Source organism: Vulpes lagopus, chromosome 18, assembly GCF_018345385.1.
Source record: "Vulpes lagopus strain Blue_001 chromosome 18, ASM1834538v1, whole genome shotgun sequence".
Lineage (NCBI taxonomy): Eukaryota > Metazoa > Chordata > Mammalia > Carnivora > Canidae > Vulpes > Vulpes lagopus.
Genome location: NC_054841.1, coordinates 16,534,541 through 16,548,110, shown reverse-complemented (window position 1 = coordinate 16,548,110; position 13,570 = coordinate 16,534,541). Strand labels below are relative to the sequence as shown.

General features: G+C 48.2%; 1 protein-coding gene across 5 annotated transcripts in view; it reads left to right on the top strand.

The window, feature by feature from the left end:
• L3MBTL1 (L3MBTL histone methyl-lysine binding protein 1) overlaps positions 1-9,409 on the top strand; it is a 33,763-nt gene extending 24,354 nt beyond the window's left edge. The window contains exons 19-21 of one of the 5 annotated variants that reach the window (XM_041732931.1): positions 2,531-2,688; positions 3,119-3,181; positions 6,249-9,409. In XM_041732931.1, the coding sequence (XP_041588865.1) occupies positions 2,531-2,688; positions 3,119-3,181; positions 6,249-6,383 (356 nt within the window). In that variant the 3' untranslated portion in view covers positions 6,384-9,409. The other 4 variants (XM_041732933.1, XM_041732932.1, XM_041732935.1 and 1 more) reach the window with 4 other exon arrangements.
• The last annotated feature ends 4,161 nt before the right edge of the window (positions 9,410-13,570 follow it).

Genomic DNA, 13,570 nt, shown 5'->3' with positions numbered 1-13,570 from the left:
GTTACGGCTTCAAATATGAATTTGGGGGGAACCCATTTGAGCCCATAGCATGCTCCCAAGGAGGGACACAGTGACTGAGGCTCCACTGGGTGACATTCGCCTCACATCTTCAGCCCCTGGTATAGGGCCTGATACACAGCAGGAACGCTAGGGTTCTTGCCTTAGAGTTGAATGCACATTGTCTTAGGGCTGGAAGAGACCATGAGAGATCACCGGGTTCATTGCATAGTTTGTGGGCAGGACTTAAGCTAGTCCAGTTCTTCAGGAATAGTCTCGGCAACCTGGACAGTATATAGCTTGATGGTTAAAAGCACAGCCCCAAAGTCAGATGGCCTTTTATGGACTGTGAGACCTTAGGCAGGTGACCCCCTCTCTAAGCCTCCACTTGCTCATCTGTGCAACACTGATAATATGTCCACCTCAAATAAGCCTCCCAAAGGCTTAAATGAGAAAGTCAGATAAAGGGCTTAGTACCAGTACCTAGTAGTATTATGAGCCCTGTCTGTGGCTGACCTGCTCTTGCTGCCATTCTGTACTCCTCTTGGTGGAAACAGAATGCACTTCCTGCAGCTTCAGGCTTGAGTGAGGAGGTGCTTGGCCAACCTCTGGGCTCTCAGTATGAGGACTCTTGGGGATGGACTGCAGTGGGCACCTCTTCTACCCTACCCAGGGATACCTGGCCAGCTTCCCTTCTAGGACCAGATTCCGGCCACCAGAGGGCGCCTGCCTCTGTGTTCATTCCAGAAGTATCTTGAGAACTTGAGAAATTTAGTCTTTCCAGAGACTGAGGCTGTGGCCCAGAGAGGGTGAGGAACGACTTACCTGATGATGATGATGATGATGATGATGATGATGATGATGATAATGCTATAGACGGAATGTGTCTCCCCACAAATTCACATGTAAAACCAAATCCCTAACGTAATGGTATTTGGAGGTGCGGCTTTGGGGAGGTGATGAGGTCATGAGTGTGGAGCCTTCACAAATAGGATTAGTGCCCTTCTAAAAGAGACCCTGGAGAGCTCCGTAGCTCCTTCCACCGAATGAGGACCCAGCGAGAAATTGACTGTCTGTTAACCAGGAAGTGGACCTCCACCATATACCAAATCTGCTGGTGCCTTGATCTTGGACTTCCCAGCCTCCAGAACTGTGAGGAATACATTTCCATTGTTTATAAGCCAAAACAAAACAAAAAACCAACAGCTTCTGACCTGCCCCTAGTTGGCTTGAAGTTCGATAAGACATACTGACTAGAAGAGCTCCCATCCTGTGCTCTGGGGAAGAAAGATAAGGAGCAAAGCTCCTACAGCCTTCTGGCCTTGTCCCCTGAGACTTCTCACCTGGTACGTGGAGAACTAGGAAACTGGACTTCAGAGACAGGAGGCCAAACCTGAGGCCAGGAGATGAAGTGCTAGTGGTGGAAGCTGTTAGGGGAGGTTTTGCCTGTGTCGCAGGCAAGGCTGAGAGCGAGCTGAGCTGTGCACAGTAGCAGGCTCCTTGTGGTGCTGAAGGCTGGGCTCTTTGGGGTCTGATGAGCAGAGGTGGCAGCAAGTAGGAGGAGCTACAGAGAATAGCACATGGGGCTGCTAATACTAGGATCCCCAAGGCTCTGAGGGCAGCAGGGTAAAAGGCTGAGGCTATGGACCAAAGGATCAGGGGAGGACAGTCTGTGACGAGCTGGGGTGAGGGGCAAGGGGCCTGTGAACTGCAGCCATGTGTCTAGAACTAATGCCCACTGAAGAGAAAGAGGCAGCTCCCTTGGACCCTTGGCAGATAGAGGCAGGGCAAGTCCCATGGGACACTGACCACGTGGCCCAAGGCCAGCCAAGGCTGGGAAGGTAGGCAGGGGCCAGGCTTGTCAGAGGCCAAAGGTAGTTGACCTGCAGGCGTGCGAGTGCCAGGCCTGGCCAAGGGGAAGGCCCAGCAGAGCAGCGTCACTCATGAGATCATAGAGCAGCCGAGGCTGGAGGCCGGGAGCCAGGCCTGCAGGAACAGATCAGGAAGCAGAGGGGCAGGCAGCGTGGAGTTGGCGAGTGGGTCAGGGATCCCCTTCCAGATGCCAGGGGGAGCAGATCAGGCTGGGGTGGGAGCAGGGGAGAGGTATGGAGCTGGAGGCAGTGGCAGCGACTGGCAGGGTGGGTTCCCACACAGAATCACCCTGATGCCATGACAGTTGGTCAGGGCTCAACAGAAGAGGAGGGCAAACCGGATGGGCTTCTGCCGCCAGGGCTGAGCTTGTTGCCTGTTAGAGGCCATTCTGATGCAAGGTATCTAGAGAATGGTCAGAGAATGGTGATGTGGCCTCAGAGAAATGGGGCTGGGGTCTGTCTTCACAGCTAACTCCTGAGAGTCTGTAAAGCAAGGGACTCCCTTAACCGGGAGGAGCAAGTGATGGGTGAGGAGTCACGTCTCCCTCCCTCTTGGCTCTGCAAGACTCTCAGAAGGGGGCCTTGGTCCTCCCAAGTGGCGTGGGTCTGAGCTTAGTCCTCGACATCAGTGTGCCAGCCTCAGCCTCTGCCTCTGCCTCCAGCACTGACTGCCGATGCCATGCACCAGTCCCTCTTCATGTCAGCCCTGTCGGCTCACCCTGACCGCTCCCTCTCTGTGTGCTGGGAGCAGCACTGCAAGCTCCTGCCGGGAGTGGCGGGCATCTCGGCCTCGACAGTTGCCAAGTGGACCATTGATGAGGTGAGAGTGAGGACCTGTCCTCCTTCCTCTCCCCTACTTTGGCCTCTTTCAGCACACCCTGGTGGGAGGGCTTAGGAAAGGCCCTCTTCAAGCAGAGGTGGACACTGCTCCTGACGCTATCTGCTGCTCATCCCTCCAATCCATGGTCCCTCTTGGGGCCCAGCAAGGGCTGAGAGACGGTTTGATAGACCTACCCTGATGGATGGGGAGAGGGATGTGCTGCTAGTTCACATGAAAGTCTAGCAGGAGAGATGCTTCACCTGGGCCCCCCCTTGCTCACCCAGCAGCAGACACACAAGGATCCTCTTAGGCTAATAAGAAAAAGCAACACTGTCAAAGCCTAGAGAGCACTAAGGCCACATGGGCCCACCTTTCCCCTACACTCCCAAGTCCCTGTCCCCTTGGCAACATGTCTTCTTTGGTTTCCAAGGTCTTCAGCTTCGTTCAGACCCTGACCGGCTGTGAGGACCAGGCACGACTCTTCAAAGATGAGGTGAGGTGCAAGTGCAGAGTGGGGACAGAAGGGTCACTCACTGAGACGACAGGGAGCAGATGCCCTCGCCAGCGCTGCCCCCTGCTAGGGAGGGCCCTCTCTTATCTTGCCTGCGGGAGACTGGTCATAGTGACCCACGTCTCTGGGAAAAATCTGGTATGGACTGTGGCCCAGCTTGCCAACCCTCTGTGTTCAGATCACCTCAGGCAGGAAAATGCCTCTTGGAGACAGGGCTCCATTCCCTCCTCTGCTCTTTACCAGCTTGTTTTCCAAACCTAGCTCACTAGGGACAGTAAGTTAAAGTGTGTCTTGAATGGCACAGGTATGCCTTTTACTGCAGGATCCTAACATATGCTTAATACCAAGACCCAGAAGGTTACCAAGGTTACAAAGCAGTGAGTTGTACATAAAAGAAGCCTAGCTTTACATACAGTGTGGGTATGATTCCCAGTTCTGCTAGTTTACTATGGGCTCTTTACTATGTCTTAGTCTGCATCTTCTTATCTATAAAATGGAGATAAAACAGGTGTAATGAGGGTTGTAATGATGACAACCTTGCAGGGCCATTGTGAGCATTGGAAATGAGGAATGGCTCATTGGGCCAGAATGCCTAGGATAATTATATCGCTAGCCTACTATAGAATAATCTACAAATCATATCGCTATATAAGAATGCCTGGTACAGTGGGGGCTCAGTGGTGGTTCTGACTCTCAACAGTCATCCTTAAGTAAAAAACTTTATTGTGACTCTCCTAATTTACACAGTTTGAAAGTGGAAGGGAACTTGGGAGTTTGTTTAGATCTTCCTTCCAAAAAATACATGCATGCATCCCCCTTCACCAGGAGAGCGGAGTCTCAGCTCCTCCTACATGCCCCCACAGGTCAGGCGCCCATGAGAAAGAAGTCTGCTCCTCTTCCCCTAGAAGACTCTCTTTTTCCAGACCCAGCACAGCCATTTCTTCCTAGTATCCTTGTGTGGTGGAGCTCACAGTCTACCCCATCCTGGGCGCTTGCCTCCTGGGCTGGTGATCTTACTGTAACATATGTGTTCAGAGCTGTCCCCCGGTTTCAGATGCCTTCTGACCAGCACAGAGCACACTGGTTGTGTTCTCCCCTACATTCTTTTTGGTTTTGTTTATAAAAGGAGCAGTTTTATATATAGTTTTATAGAGCAGTTTTAGATTCACAGCAAAATTGAGAAGAAGGTGCAGGATTTCCCATATACCCCCCACTCCCTGGTTATCGATTGCACTCACCAGAGCGGCACATTTGTTATAATTGTTGAATCGACACCCCAGTGTTTTTTAACAGAGATGAACATGTACATGGAGCAAAATGCCCACATCTTAAAAGTACAGTTCCACAAGTTCTGTGAGACATATACACCCTGTTCAAGATATAAAACATGTCCATCATACCAGAAAGTTCTTTCTTGGCCCCTTTGTTAGTCCCTGCCTTCATGGGCAAGCCTGTCCTAATTTCTAGAGCCATAGGTTTGTTTTACCTGTTCTTAAACTTGACATAAATGGAAGTGCAGCTTTTATTCTTTGGTGTCTGTCTCTTTTCACTCAGTGTCATGTTTTCGAGGCCCGTCTGTGTTGTCGTGTATCCCAGTAGCTCGTTCATTTGTACTGCTGAGTGGTGCTCCATTTTATGAGGAGCCCACGGTTCTGTTAATGGGTATTTGGATTCTTTTCTCTTCCCCTACATACAAACCCTAGATTTTTGTTCCTCAGCAAAAATGAAGTTTGCACTAGCTTCATGATAGCCACATCAGACCAGTTTGGAGGTCAGGGAAGTCCCCAAGTGCCTTTTATATCAATTATCCATTACAGTCTAATTACACTTTCCAGTTTGTTACTTGTACCACTGGGTTTTATTTTTTTTTATTAACCTAATGTAAAACTTTACATTTATCCCTATTAAATGTTATTTTGTTGATTTCATAGTCTCATTGTTTTAAATCTTGATTCTGTCATCTGTGGTATTAGTAAGCCTTTCCAGTCTCATACAGTTTGTCATTTGATAACTAAGCCATGCCTTCACTGCACATGTTTAATGAGATAGAACCATGTGGTGCCCATTAGAGGTCCTCCCTCCATGACAGCAGTCATAGATCAGTGCCTTCTGAGTGCAGTTGTTCAGCCGGCCACAGAAGCACGTGACACTTTTTCCCTCCAGCACTCTCCCCGTATCAGAAGAAGGGCATCGTGTCCCCCCCCCCCCACCCCGGCAGAGCGTCTGCTGCTTATCCCCAATGCACCATGGTCTGTGGTACAAGAGCAGTGACCAAAAAGGGCATAGGGTGACCGCCAGCATAAAATGGAGTCTTGGTGGGGAACAGGACCTTTATGAGGGCTGAGGATGACCTTTCCAAGGGCATCCGCTCCCCTGGGATGAACCCTGCTCCAGGGAGCGGCCTTTGTCAGGCTGGATAGATGCATTCAGACACACAGGTGCTGGGCAGTCATTAGGGGGATGTCTCACGAGTGAGAAATTAGGGCAAAGTGGATGGATGGCCTTGTGGGTCGTCAGTCTGTCCAGTCTGGTGGTCATCACTGATGGTCCTAAAGAAGGTCTGCCTAGATTCAGAAGAAATCCCTGTCTAGCCCTCTCTCCCTGCTAGTTAAGGATAGCTCAGAGGTGATAGTGTGGATGTCACTAGCAGCTGCCCGTTGCCACGCCCCTGCCCTGCCCTGCCTCAGGGCTCTGTGGAGGAGCACCAGGGCAGGGGTATTGAGGCCAATGTCAGGGAGGGCCTGCAAGACATTATGCACCTGCCACCAAAGTCAGACTGGGCAGCAGAAAGAGAAAAAGCATGAGTGTGAACATGGGGGAGCCAGTTCTCTGTCCTTCTCTGTCCCCATCGCTATCTTCCTTTTTTCCTTTCTCCCGCCTCCTCTCTCCTTTTCCTTCCTCTTCCCATCTCTGTCCTCCTCCCCTCCCCCCACACATCCTGAACTCCGATCTCGTGCTCCCCTGCACACCCCACCTCTCCTCTCCGTCACCCCTTCCCATGGCCCTCTCCGCCTTCTCCGCTTTCCACCTCCCTCCTCCGACCCCTCAGATGATTGACGGCGAGGCCTTCCTTTTGCTGACACAGGCGGACATTGTGAAGATCATGAGCGTGAAGCTGGGGCCAGCCTTGAAGATCTATAACGCCATTCTCATGTTCAAAAACGCCGATGACACCTTAAAGTGAGTGGCTCAGGGCTGGGCTCACTGCCAGCCCGAGCTGGGCCTCCCTCCGCAGCTGATGCTTCTTTCCTGACTTGAGTTCCTCATATCCCACCCATACCCCCACCACCCTCTACATCTTACCAGGGGGAGGTCCTCCTCCTCTTGGCTCCTTCCTGCGAGGTACGTGGGAGTCCTTGCCCCTCCTGAGTCCTGGGGCTCATCTGCCACCAGGCACACCAGTGAGGGTGTGACTGGGCTGGGGGAACATTACTGGTGGAGTGGATTGGAGGGGCCCTGCCTCTGGCAGCCCCACATCCCCAGCTGACCTGTTTGATCACCAAAGGGTCTTTTTCTTAGTGGTTAAGGGCAGTCTGGTAGAATGGGAGTCCTCCGGTTGGAGGCTCATTTCTCTTGGGCCTCTCTCCGTGCTTTTCTTTCCTTGGCTCCGACCCAGAAGTGACCCAGCCACAAACATATTTACTCATTCTGATGTCTGGTTTCCTGGGCAGGGCCCCCAGCCATGGCCCACCCAGACCCAACTGGCTCCTCCCCGTTAGATGGGTGAGCTTCAGAAGCAGGTTGTCGTAGGATCCGCTGGGAGTCTGGCTGCTTTTCTCCCTTTTGCCCAAAAATGGGGGATTCTGAGCCAAGATGCCTTCCTAAGCATGCCCCGTTCTGGATCAGCTACCATTTTAGTGGCCCATGCCAAGCCCTGTTTCCAGCAGAGTAGGTGGTGAGAGCCTGTTTTACCCATGCAGAGAAGATCCCCATTCACCCTTCCTGTATCAAGTGTGGGGAAAGGGTATGTCAGACAATCTCGGATCTTTGGCCAGAGGGGCAGCTCCAGCAGGCATGGTGGCCCTTAAAGCTGGGCTTAGCATCCTTCCCTGCAGCCATGGATCTCAGCCAAGGTAGTGCCCATGGGGTGGGGACCCCATGCCTGCCAGGCCTCTTGCCATGGGAATGTGCTACTCTGTCCAGCACACGTACCTCACAACATCACATTCAACTTGTCCCTTAAATGTCTTGCTCTTGAGGAGTCTTACGAAGCTCACTTGAAATTGGGAGTTGGGAAAGTGAATTCTTCAATCTTTGAGTTTGCTGCGTCCTGTAAGCCTTTCTTAACTATTGTCCATCTGTCTTGCACTGCCAGCCAGGTGCCTGCTGGGGCTCTGGGACTTCAACCTTTTCTGTCCAGTAGGGGCCTAGGCTTCACCGAGCCACTGCCTAACCAGCCAGGGTGGGGCTGAGGCAGAGGGCCCGGCAGCAGCTGGCTGCATGTGGAGGTGAAGAGCAGCTGCCAAGGCCCTGTGGCCCCAGGTGCTGACACAGGCCCCTTCCCTCAGTCACGTGATGTGTTTGTGCACACAGTGTCCTCAGAAGTGTTTGACAGGTGCATCCATGAGGCTCAGTGTTGGGAAAATGTCAAGGGCTATTGTTAAAATACAAAGCTTTATCTTTCCCATAGAAGTGGGATACCCAAAGCTCTATTGATTTCCTGCCACAGCCCAATAGGGGACCCTGTCTCACCTGGGCCCAAACAGCTTTGCTTTGTGCAGGGGCAGCCATCTAGCTGCCCCGCTGAACTCCTGCAGGGCTTCAAATGTTCCTTCCCTTTTGGCCCGTAGGGGCAGCTCTGAGCACACAACCTCCCTGGGCAGAAAGGCTCGGGTTTACGGAGATTGCTTTGATGCCTCCTTGGCCAAGAGTAAGGAGGAACAAGTAGGAGCCTCTCCAACTTGGTCACTGGGGTGATGGCAAAACTCACCAGCTCCTTGGCCTTGTCTGTTCCTCTTGGAAACGGAGGAGAAACTGGCCTTGTGGAGTGAGGAGAAGGCAGCAAGCATGTGCGGTTGTGCTGCAGGACCTCCCCACGCCTAAGGAGCCAGGCAGGGACAGCTTTGTGGCATGGGTCTGCCAGCCACACTTCTAATGCTGGCCTGCTGGAAAGGCAGGATGGACTAAGGGCCTGGAGAGAAGGGCACTCAGGCCTCCGAACTTGGACACCTTAGCACTTTCTGCACCAATGTCAAACTGTGGGAAGAAACCATAAGAAAGAGGTCCATCCTGTCCGCAGCTGAGATCTCCACACCTGAACCTGGGGGCACAGTGGAGAGAGGGACTTGGCATCAATGATGCGCCATGTACCTCTACCCTGCCCTCAGTAGCAGACGCTGCTTACACTTTGGCCCAAGGAGCTGTGCCCAGCCCTTGTCTGGCCAGGGCTTCGGTCTGTGAGGACCTTTCTATTTAGTTTCTGAAGCAGAGAGAATGATCCCAGAGTTTGAAAATGAAGCCTGTTTGCACTTTCATTCACATGGCACTTTGGTGGAATTGTTTTTATACTCTCCGTGTGGGGATGCCTGTGTGTTCTTTCAGAGAATCCTCTGGCTTAAGGTAAAGTGACTCTTGACTCTTGAGGGAGAAAAATTTATAAACTGTGGTGTTTTGTCAGTGTGTTGAAACAACATAAATAAACTTGGAACATCTGGATGATATGCAGTCAGAGTCTGTTTCTATTTTCTTGGTAAAACATCCAGAAAACACAAAATGAATAACAATAGGGCTATTACTGAAGAGAATAAAGCATTCTCTTTTGTTGTTAAGGGGGTCCTTATTCTATTTTAAAGATAAGAAACAAAGGATAAAGATAAATGCGTATACTTGTCTACACTGAGAAATAGAAACAATGGGAACCCCCTGAGAACAGTGTGCAAAGGGCCTGACCCTTGACTATTTATAAATGGACAGGGGCAGAAAATTAAATGAAGCCCTCCAGTATTTAAAATAACATCAAACTTTCAGGTGGAGAAGTGTCAAGCTGAACAGTTAGACTTCGAGTTTCCCAGATACTGGGAGCAAATGGAAAAGTGGCAGAAATGCTGTTTGATCCCATAAACCCCTTTCTTGTCAATATGCTTCATTTCTTTGCCCTGCTCTTCCAGACTACTCAGCTAGAATACCAACCGTGGAGCTGTCCAAGCCCATCCTCTCCACCTCTACCAGAGGTGCTCACCTGGCTAAGCGGATCCGTGCTATGGTTGATTGAGTCTCTGACTTCAGTGTGGACCCCCAGGGCTGCCTGGGAAGCAGCTTGGTTTTTTAAGGAGTTACCTCTGATTTCCCATTTCACGCATCTCCAACCTCCTGCCCTATTACCTTCGGTGTTGTCTCACTATACGTGTTCATCGTCTATATCACAGAGAAAAATGGAACTCATCAGAAGGAATACCCCCATCTTCCTGCCACCTCATCTGCCAGCCTCCTCCCACCCATATCCATCCTTCCTTCTTTCCTTACTCATCACAGTAGAGGCATTGATCCTTCCACCTGTAGAAGCTATTCCTCCACCAGCTATGGCTGTTCTAAAAGGAAAAGAAACTGAGAGGCAAGAAGGCTTTTGGAAATTTAAAATTGATTGCAGAGATAATTCAACACATGGGTTGAAAGATAATGTGGATATTGCCCAGAAAGTAGAATAAAAAGACAAGCAAATGAAAAATAGGAAATAATAAGAAATTAGAGGACAGCTGGAGATCGAATATACAACTAACAGAAATGCCAGTAAGAGAGAATACAGAGGGCAGCCCAGGTGGCTCAGCAGTTTAGCGCCTGCCTTTGGCCCAGGGCATGATCCTGGAGACCCGGGATCGAGTCCCACATCAGGCTCCCTGTGGAGAGCCTGCTTCTCCCTCTGCCTGTGTCTCTACCTCTCTCTCTCCCTCTCTCTGTGTCTCTCAGGAATAAATAAATCTTAAAAAAAAAAAAGAGAAATTATATATTTTTCAAAAACTTAAAAGAAAGTAAACTTCACAGAGTTGAAAGATACTAGTCTCTAAACTAAAAGGCTACACACTGCCCAACACAATAGGTGTAGAAGGAATGACACCAAGCTACAGTATCATGAATATCAGAATAATGAGAACAAAGAAGATTTAAAAGCTTCCAGAGGGAATAACAAGTCTCATCCAAAAGAACATGAATCAGTAGCACTGAACTTCTCAATAGCAATAGTAGAAGCAAGAAAGTGAAGCAACACCTTCACAATTCCAAAGGAAAATTATTTCCATGCTAGACTTCTGTACCCAGCCAAATTGTCAATCAAATGTGAAGGGAAAACATTTTCAAACATACAAAGTTTCAAAATTTTATCACCTGTGAACCTTTCCTCAGAAAGCCACTGGAGGATGTGTTCCATCAAAATGAAAGAATAAGTCAAAAAAGAGGAAGATCCTAAAAATGTAAGGGTAGTTTAAAGTCAGGGGTCACCAGGGTGGCTCAGTGGTTGAGGGTCTGCCTTGGGCTCAGGGCGTGGTCCCAGAGTACTGGGATTGAGTCCCGCATTGGGCTCCCTCCAGGGAGCCTGCTTCTCCCTCTGCCTCTCTCTGTGTCTTTCATGAATAAATAAATAAAATCTTAGAAAAGAAAAGAAATGTAGTGCACCACATCTCTAGAATGAAAGGGGGGGGGGGACATAATCTCAATTGGTGCAGAAAAAGCATCTGTGAAAATCCAAAACCATTTCATAGTAAAAACAGAAAACTAGAGAATAGAGGGAACTTTCTCAACATGATAAAAGGCATCTACAAAAAACCCACAGCTAATAATATACTCAATGGTAAAAGACTTTCTCCCTAAGATTGGAACAAGACATGGAAACCCTCTTTCACCACTACTTTTCAGTATTGTATTGGAAGTTCTCGCCAGAGCAATTAGATAAGAGAAATAGATAAAGGGCACCCAAATGGGAATAGAATAAGTAAAACTACCTCTATTCATGGATGGTATGATCTCAAAAATCCACGAACAATCTGCTAATGCTAATAATTTAAGCAAAGTTGCAGGGTATAAGATTAAGACACAAAAATCAAGTCACTTGTGTTTCTATAATACCCGGAACAAACAATCCAAAAAGGAAAGCAAGAGGGATCCCTGGGTGGTGCAGCGGTTTGGCACCTGCCTTTGGCCCGGGGCGTGATCCTGGAGACCCGGATTGAATCCCACGTAGGGCTCCCTGCATGGAGCCTGCTTCTCCCTCTGCCTACTATCATGAATAAATAGATAAAATCTTTAAAAAAAATAAAAAAAGACAAAAAGGAAAGCAAGAAAGCAATTCTACTTACAACAGCATCTAAAGGAATAAAATGTCTAGGAATAAATTTAAAGAAGGAGGTGAAGGGCTTATATACTAAAAGCTACAAACCATTACTGAAAGAAAGAAGATGTAAATAAATGGAAAGACATCTGTGTTCATGAATAGGAAGACTTAAGATGATTAACATGTCAACACTACCCAAAGTGACCTACAGATTCAAACCCTATAAAAATGCCAATGGCCTTTTTTGCAGGAATGGAAAAGCTTATCCTCATATCCATATGAAATAGCAAAAGGACCCCAAAAGCCAAAACAGTCTTGAAAAAGAACGAAGTTGGAGGACTGAGATTTTTAACCTCAAAACCTGCTACAAATACAAAGTAATCAAAATAGTGTGATAGTGGCCCAAGGACAGACATAAAAAGCAACTGAAGAGAATTGAGAGTCCAAAAATAACCCCAAACATCCATGGCCAATTGACTTTTTGAAAAGAATGCTCATTTAATGGGTAAAGAACAGTCTCTTCATCAAATGGTGCTGGGATCGCCACATGTGAAAATAATGCAGTTAGATCCCTTCTTTATACCATATAAAAAACAAACTCAAAATGAGTCAATGACCTAAATATAAGAGCTAAAACTGTAAAACCCTAAGAATAAAACATACAAGTAAATCTCTATGACTTTGGAATTGACAGTGAAGTCTTGAGGTGACACCAAAAGCACAAGCAACAACAACAACAAAAAAACAAGTTGAAGTTCATCAAAATTAAAAACTAATGTGAATCAAAGGACTTTATCAAGAAAGTGAGAAAATACTTGCAAAGTATTTGCAAAATACTTTGAAAAGTAAAAAGGAGAGGAAATACTTGCAAATTGTCTATCTGACAAGGGTTCAATATCCAGAATATATAGCTCTTAAAAACCAAACAACAAAAAGACAACCCCACCACCACCAAAATGGGCAGAGGACTTGCCCAGACCTTTCTCTAAAGAAGATGTACAGATACCAACAAACACATGAAAAGATGCTCAGCAGCATTTGTCATTAGAGAAATGCCAGTCAAAACCACAATGAGCTAGCACCTCACACCCACCAGGATAGCTGTCCTCACAAAAGTGGAAAATAATCATTGTTGGCAAGGGTATGGAGAAACTACTGGTTGGAATGTAACAGGCTGGAAAACGGATTGGCTGCTTGAGAGGTTTGCTTTCTCAAAAAGCTAAGCCTAGAATTACCACATTACTCAGAATTCCCACTCCTAAGTATATATGTGAAAGATGTGAAAACAGATACTTGTTGCCAGTGTTCACTGCAGCGTTATTCACAATAGCCAAGAAGTTGAAAGAACCCAAGTGTCCGTCGACAGATGACTGGGTAGACAAAATGTAGTCTATCCATACAACAGAATATTATTATTCAGCCGTAAAAAAGGATTAAACAACATGAAAGACCTTGAAGGCATGATGGTAAGTGGACTAAGCCAGGCACACAAAAGGACAAATAATGCATGAGTTCACTTATAAGAAATATTTAGAATAGGCAGGTTCATAGAGACGGAAAGGAGGTTGGAGGTTACCACGGGCTGGGAGGAGGGGGAATGGACCTGCAGGTGTGAGAGGGAGGGTGTGTGCAGGTAGGGGAAATGGTGGGAGTGTGAGCGGGGGACCCAACAAAGCACAGAAAGTGAGCTGAATGTCAAGGTGGAGGGAATATTCATGGAGGTGGGTTCCCATTGGTTCAGGCTCTGGCTCCCCTTCTCATCCCTGAGAACATGTCTTTTTGTATGATGTTTTGCACCCAAACATCAGAGTCCAGCCAGCCAGCGTCAGAGGAAGGGACCAGGAGGGTGGCTGGAGAAGAAGGAGGAAGAGGAAAAAGAGAAGGAGGAGGATGGGGAGGAGATGCACCTCTGCAGCCTTGGTTCAGGGGTGGCCTCGCTTTCTGCAGCATCACGGAGGGGAAGGGCAAATTTAAAGCACTGCTGATAGCCATGTTGGTTGGTACAACTTTTTTTTTTTAATTTTTTTATTTATTTATGATAGTCACACAGAGAGAGAGAGAGAGAGGCAGAGACACAGGCAGAGGGAGAAGCAGGCTCCATGCACTAGGAG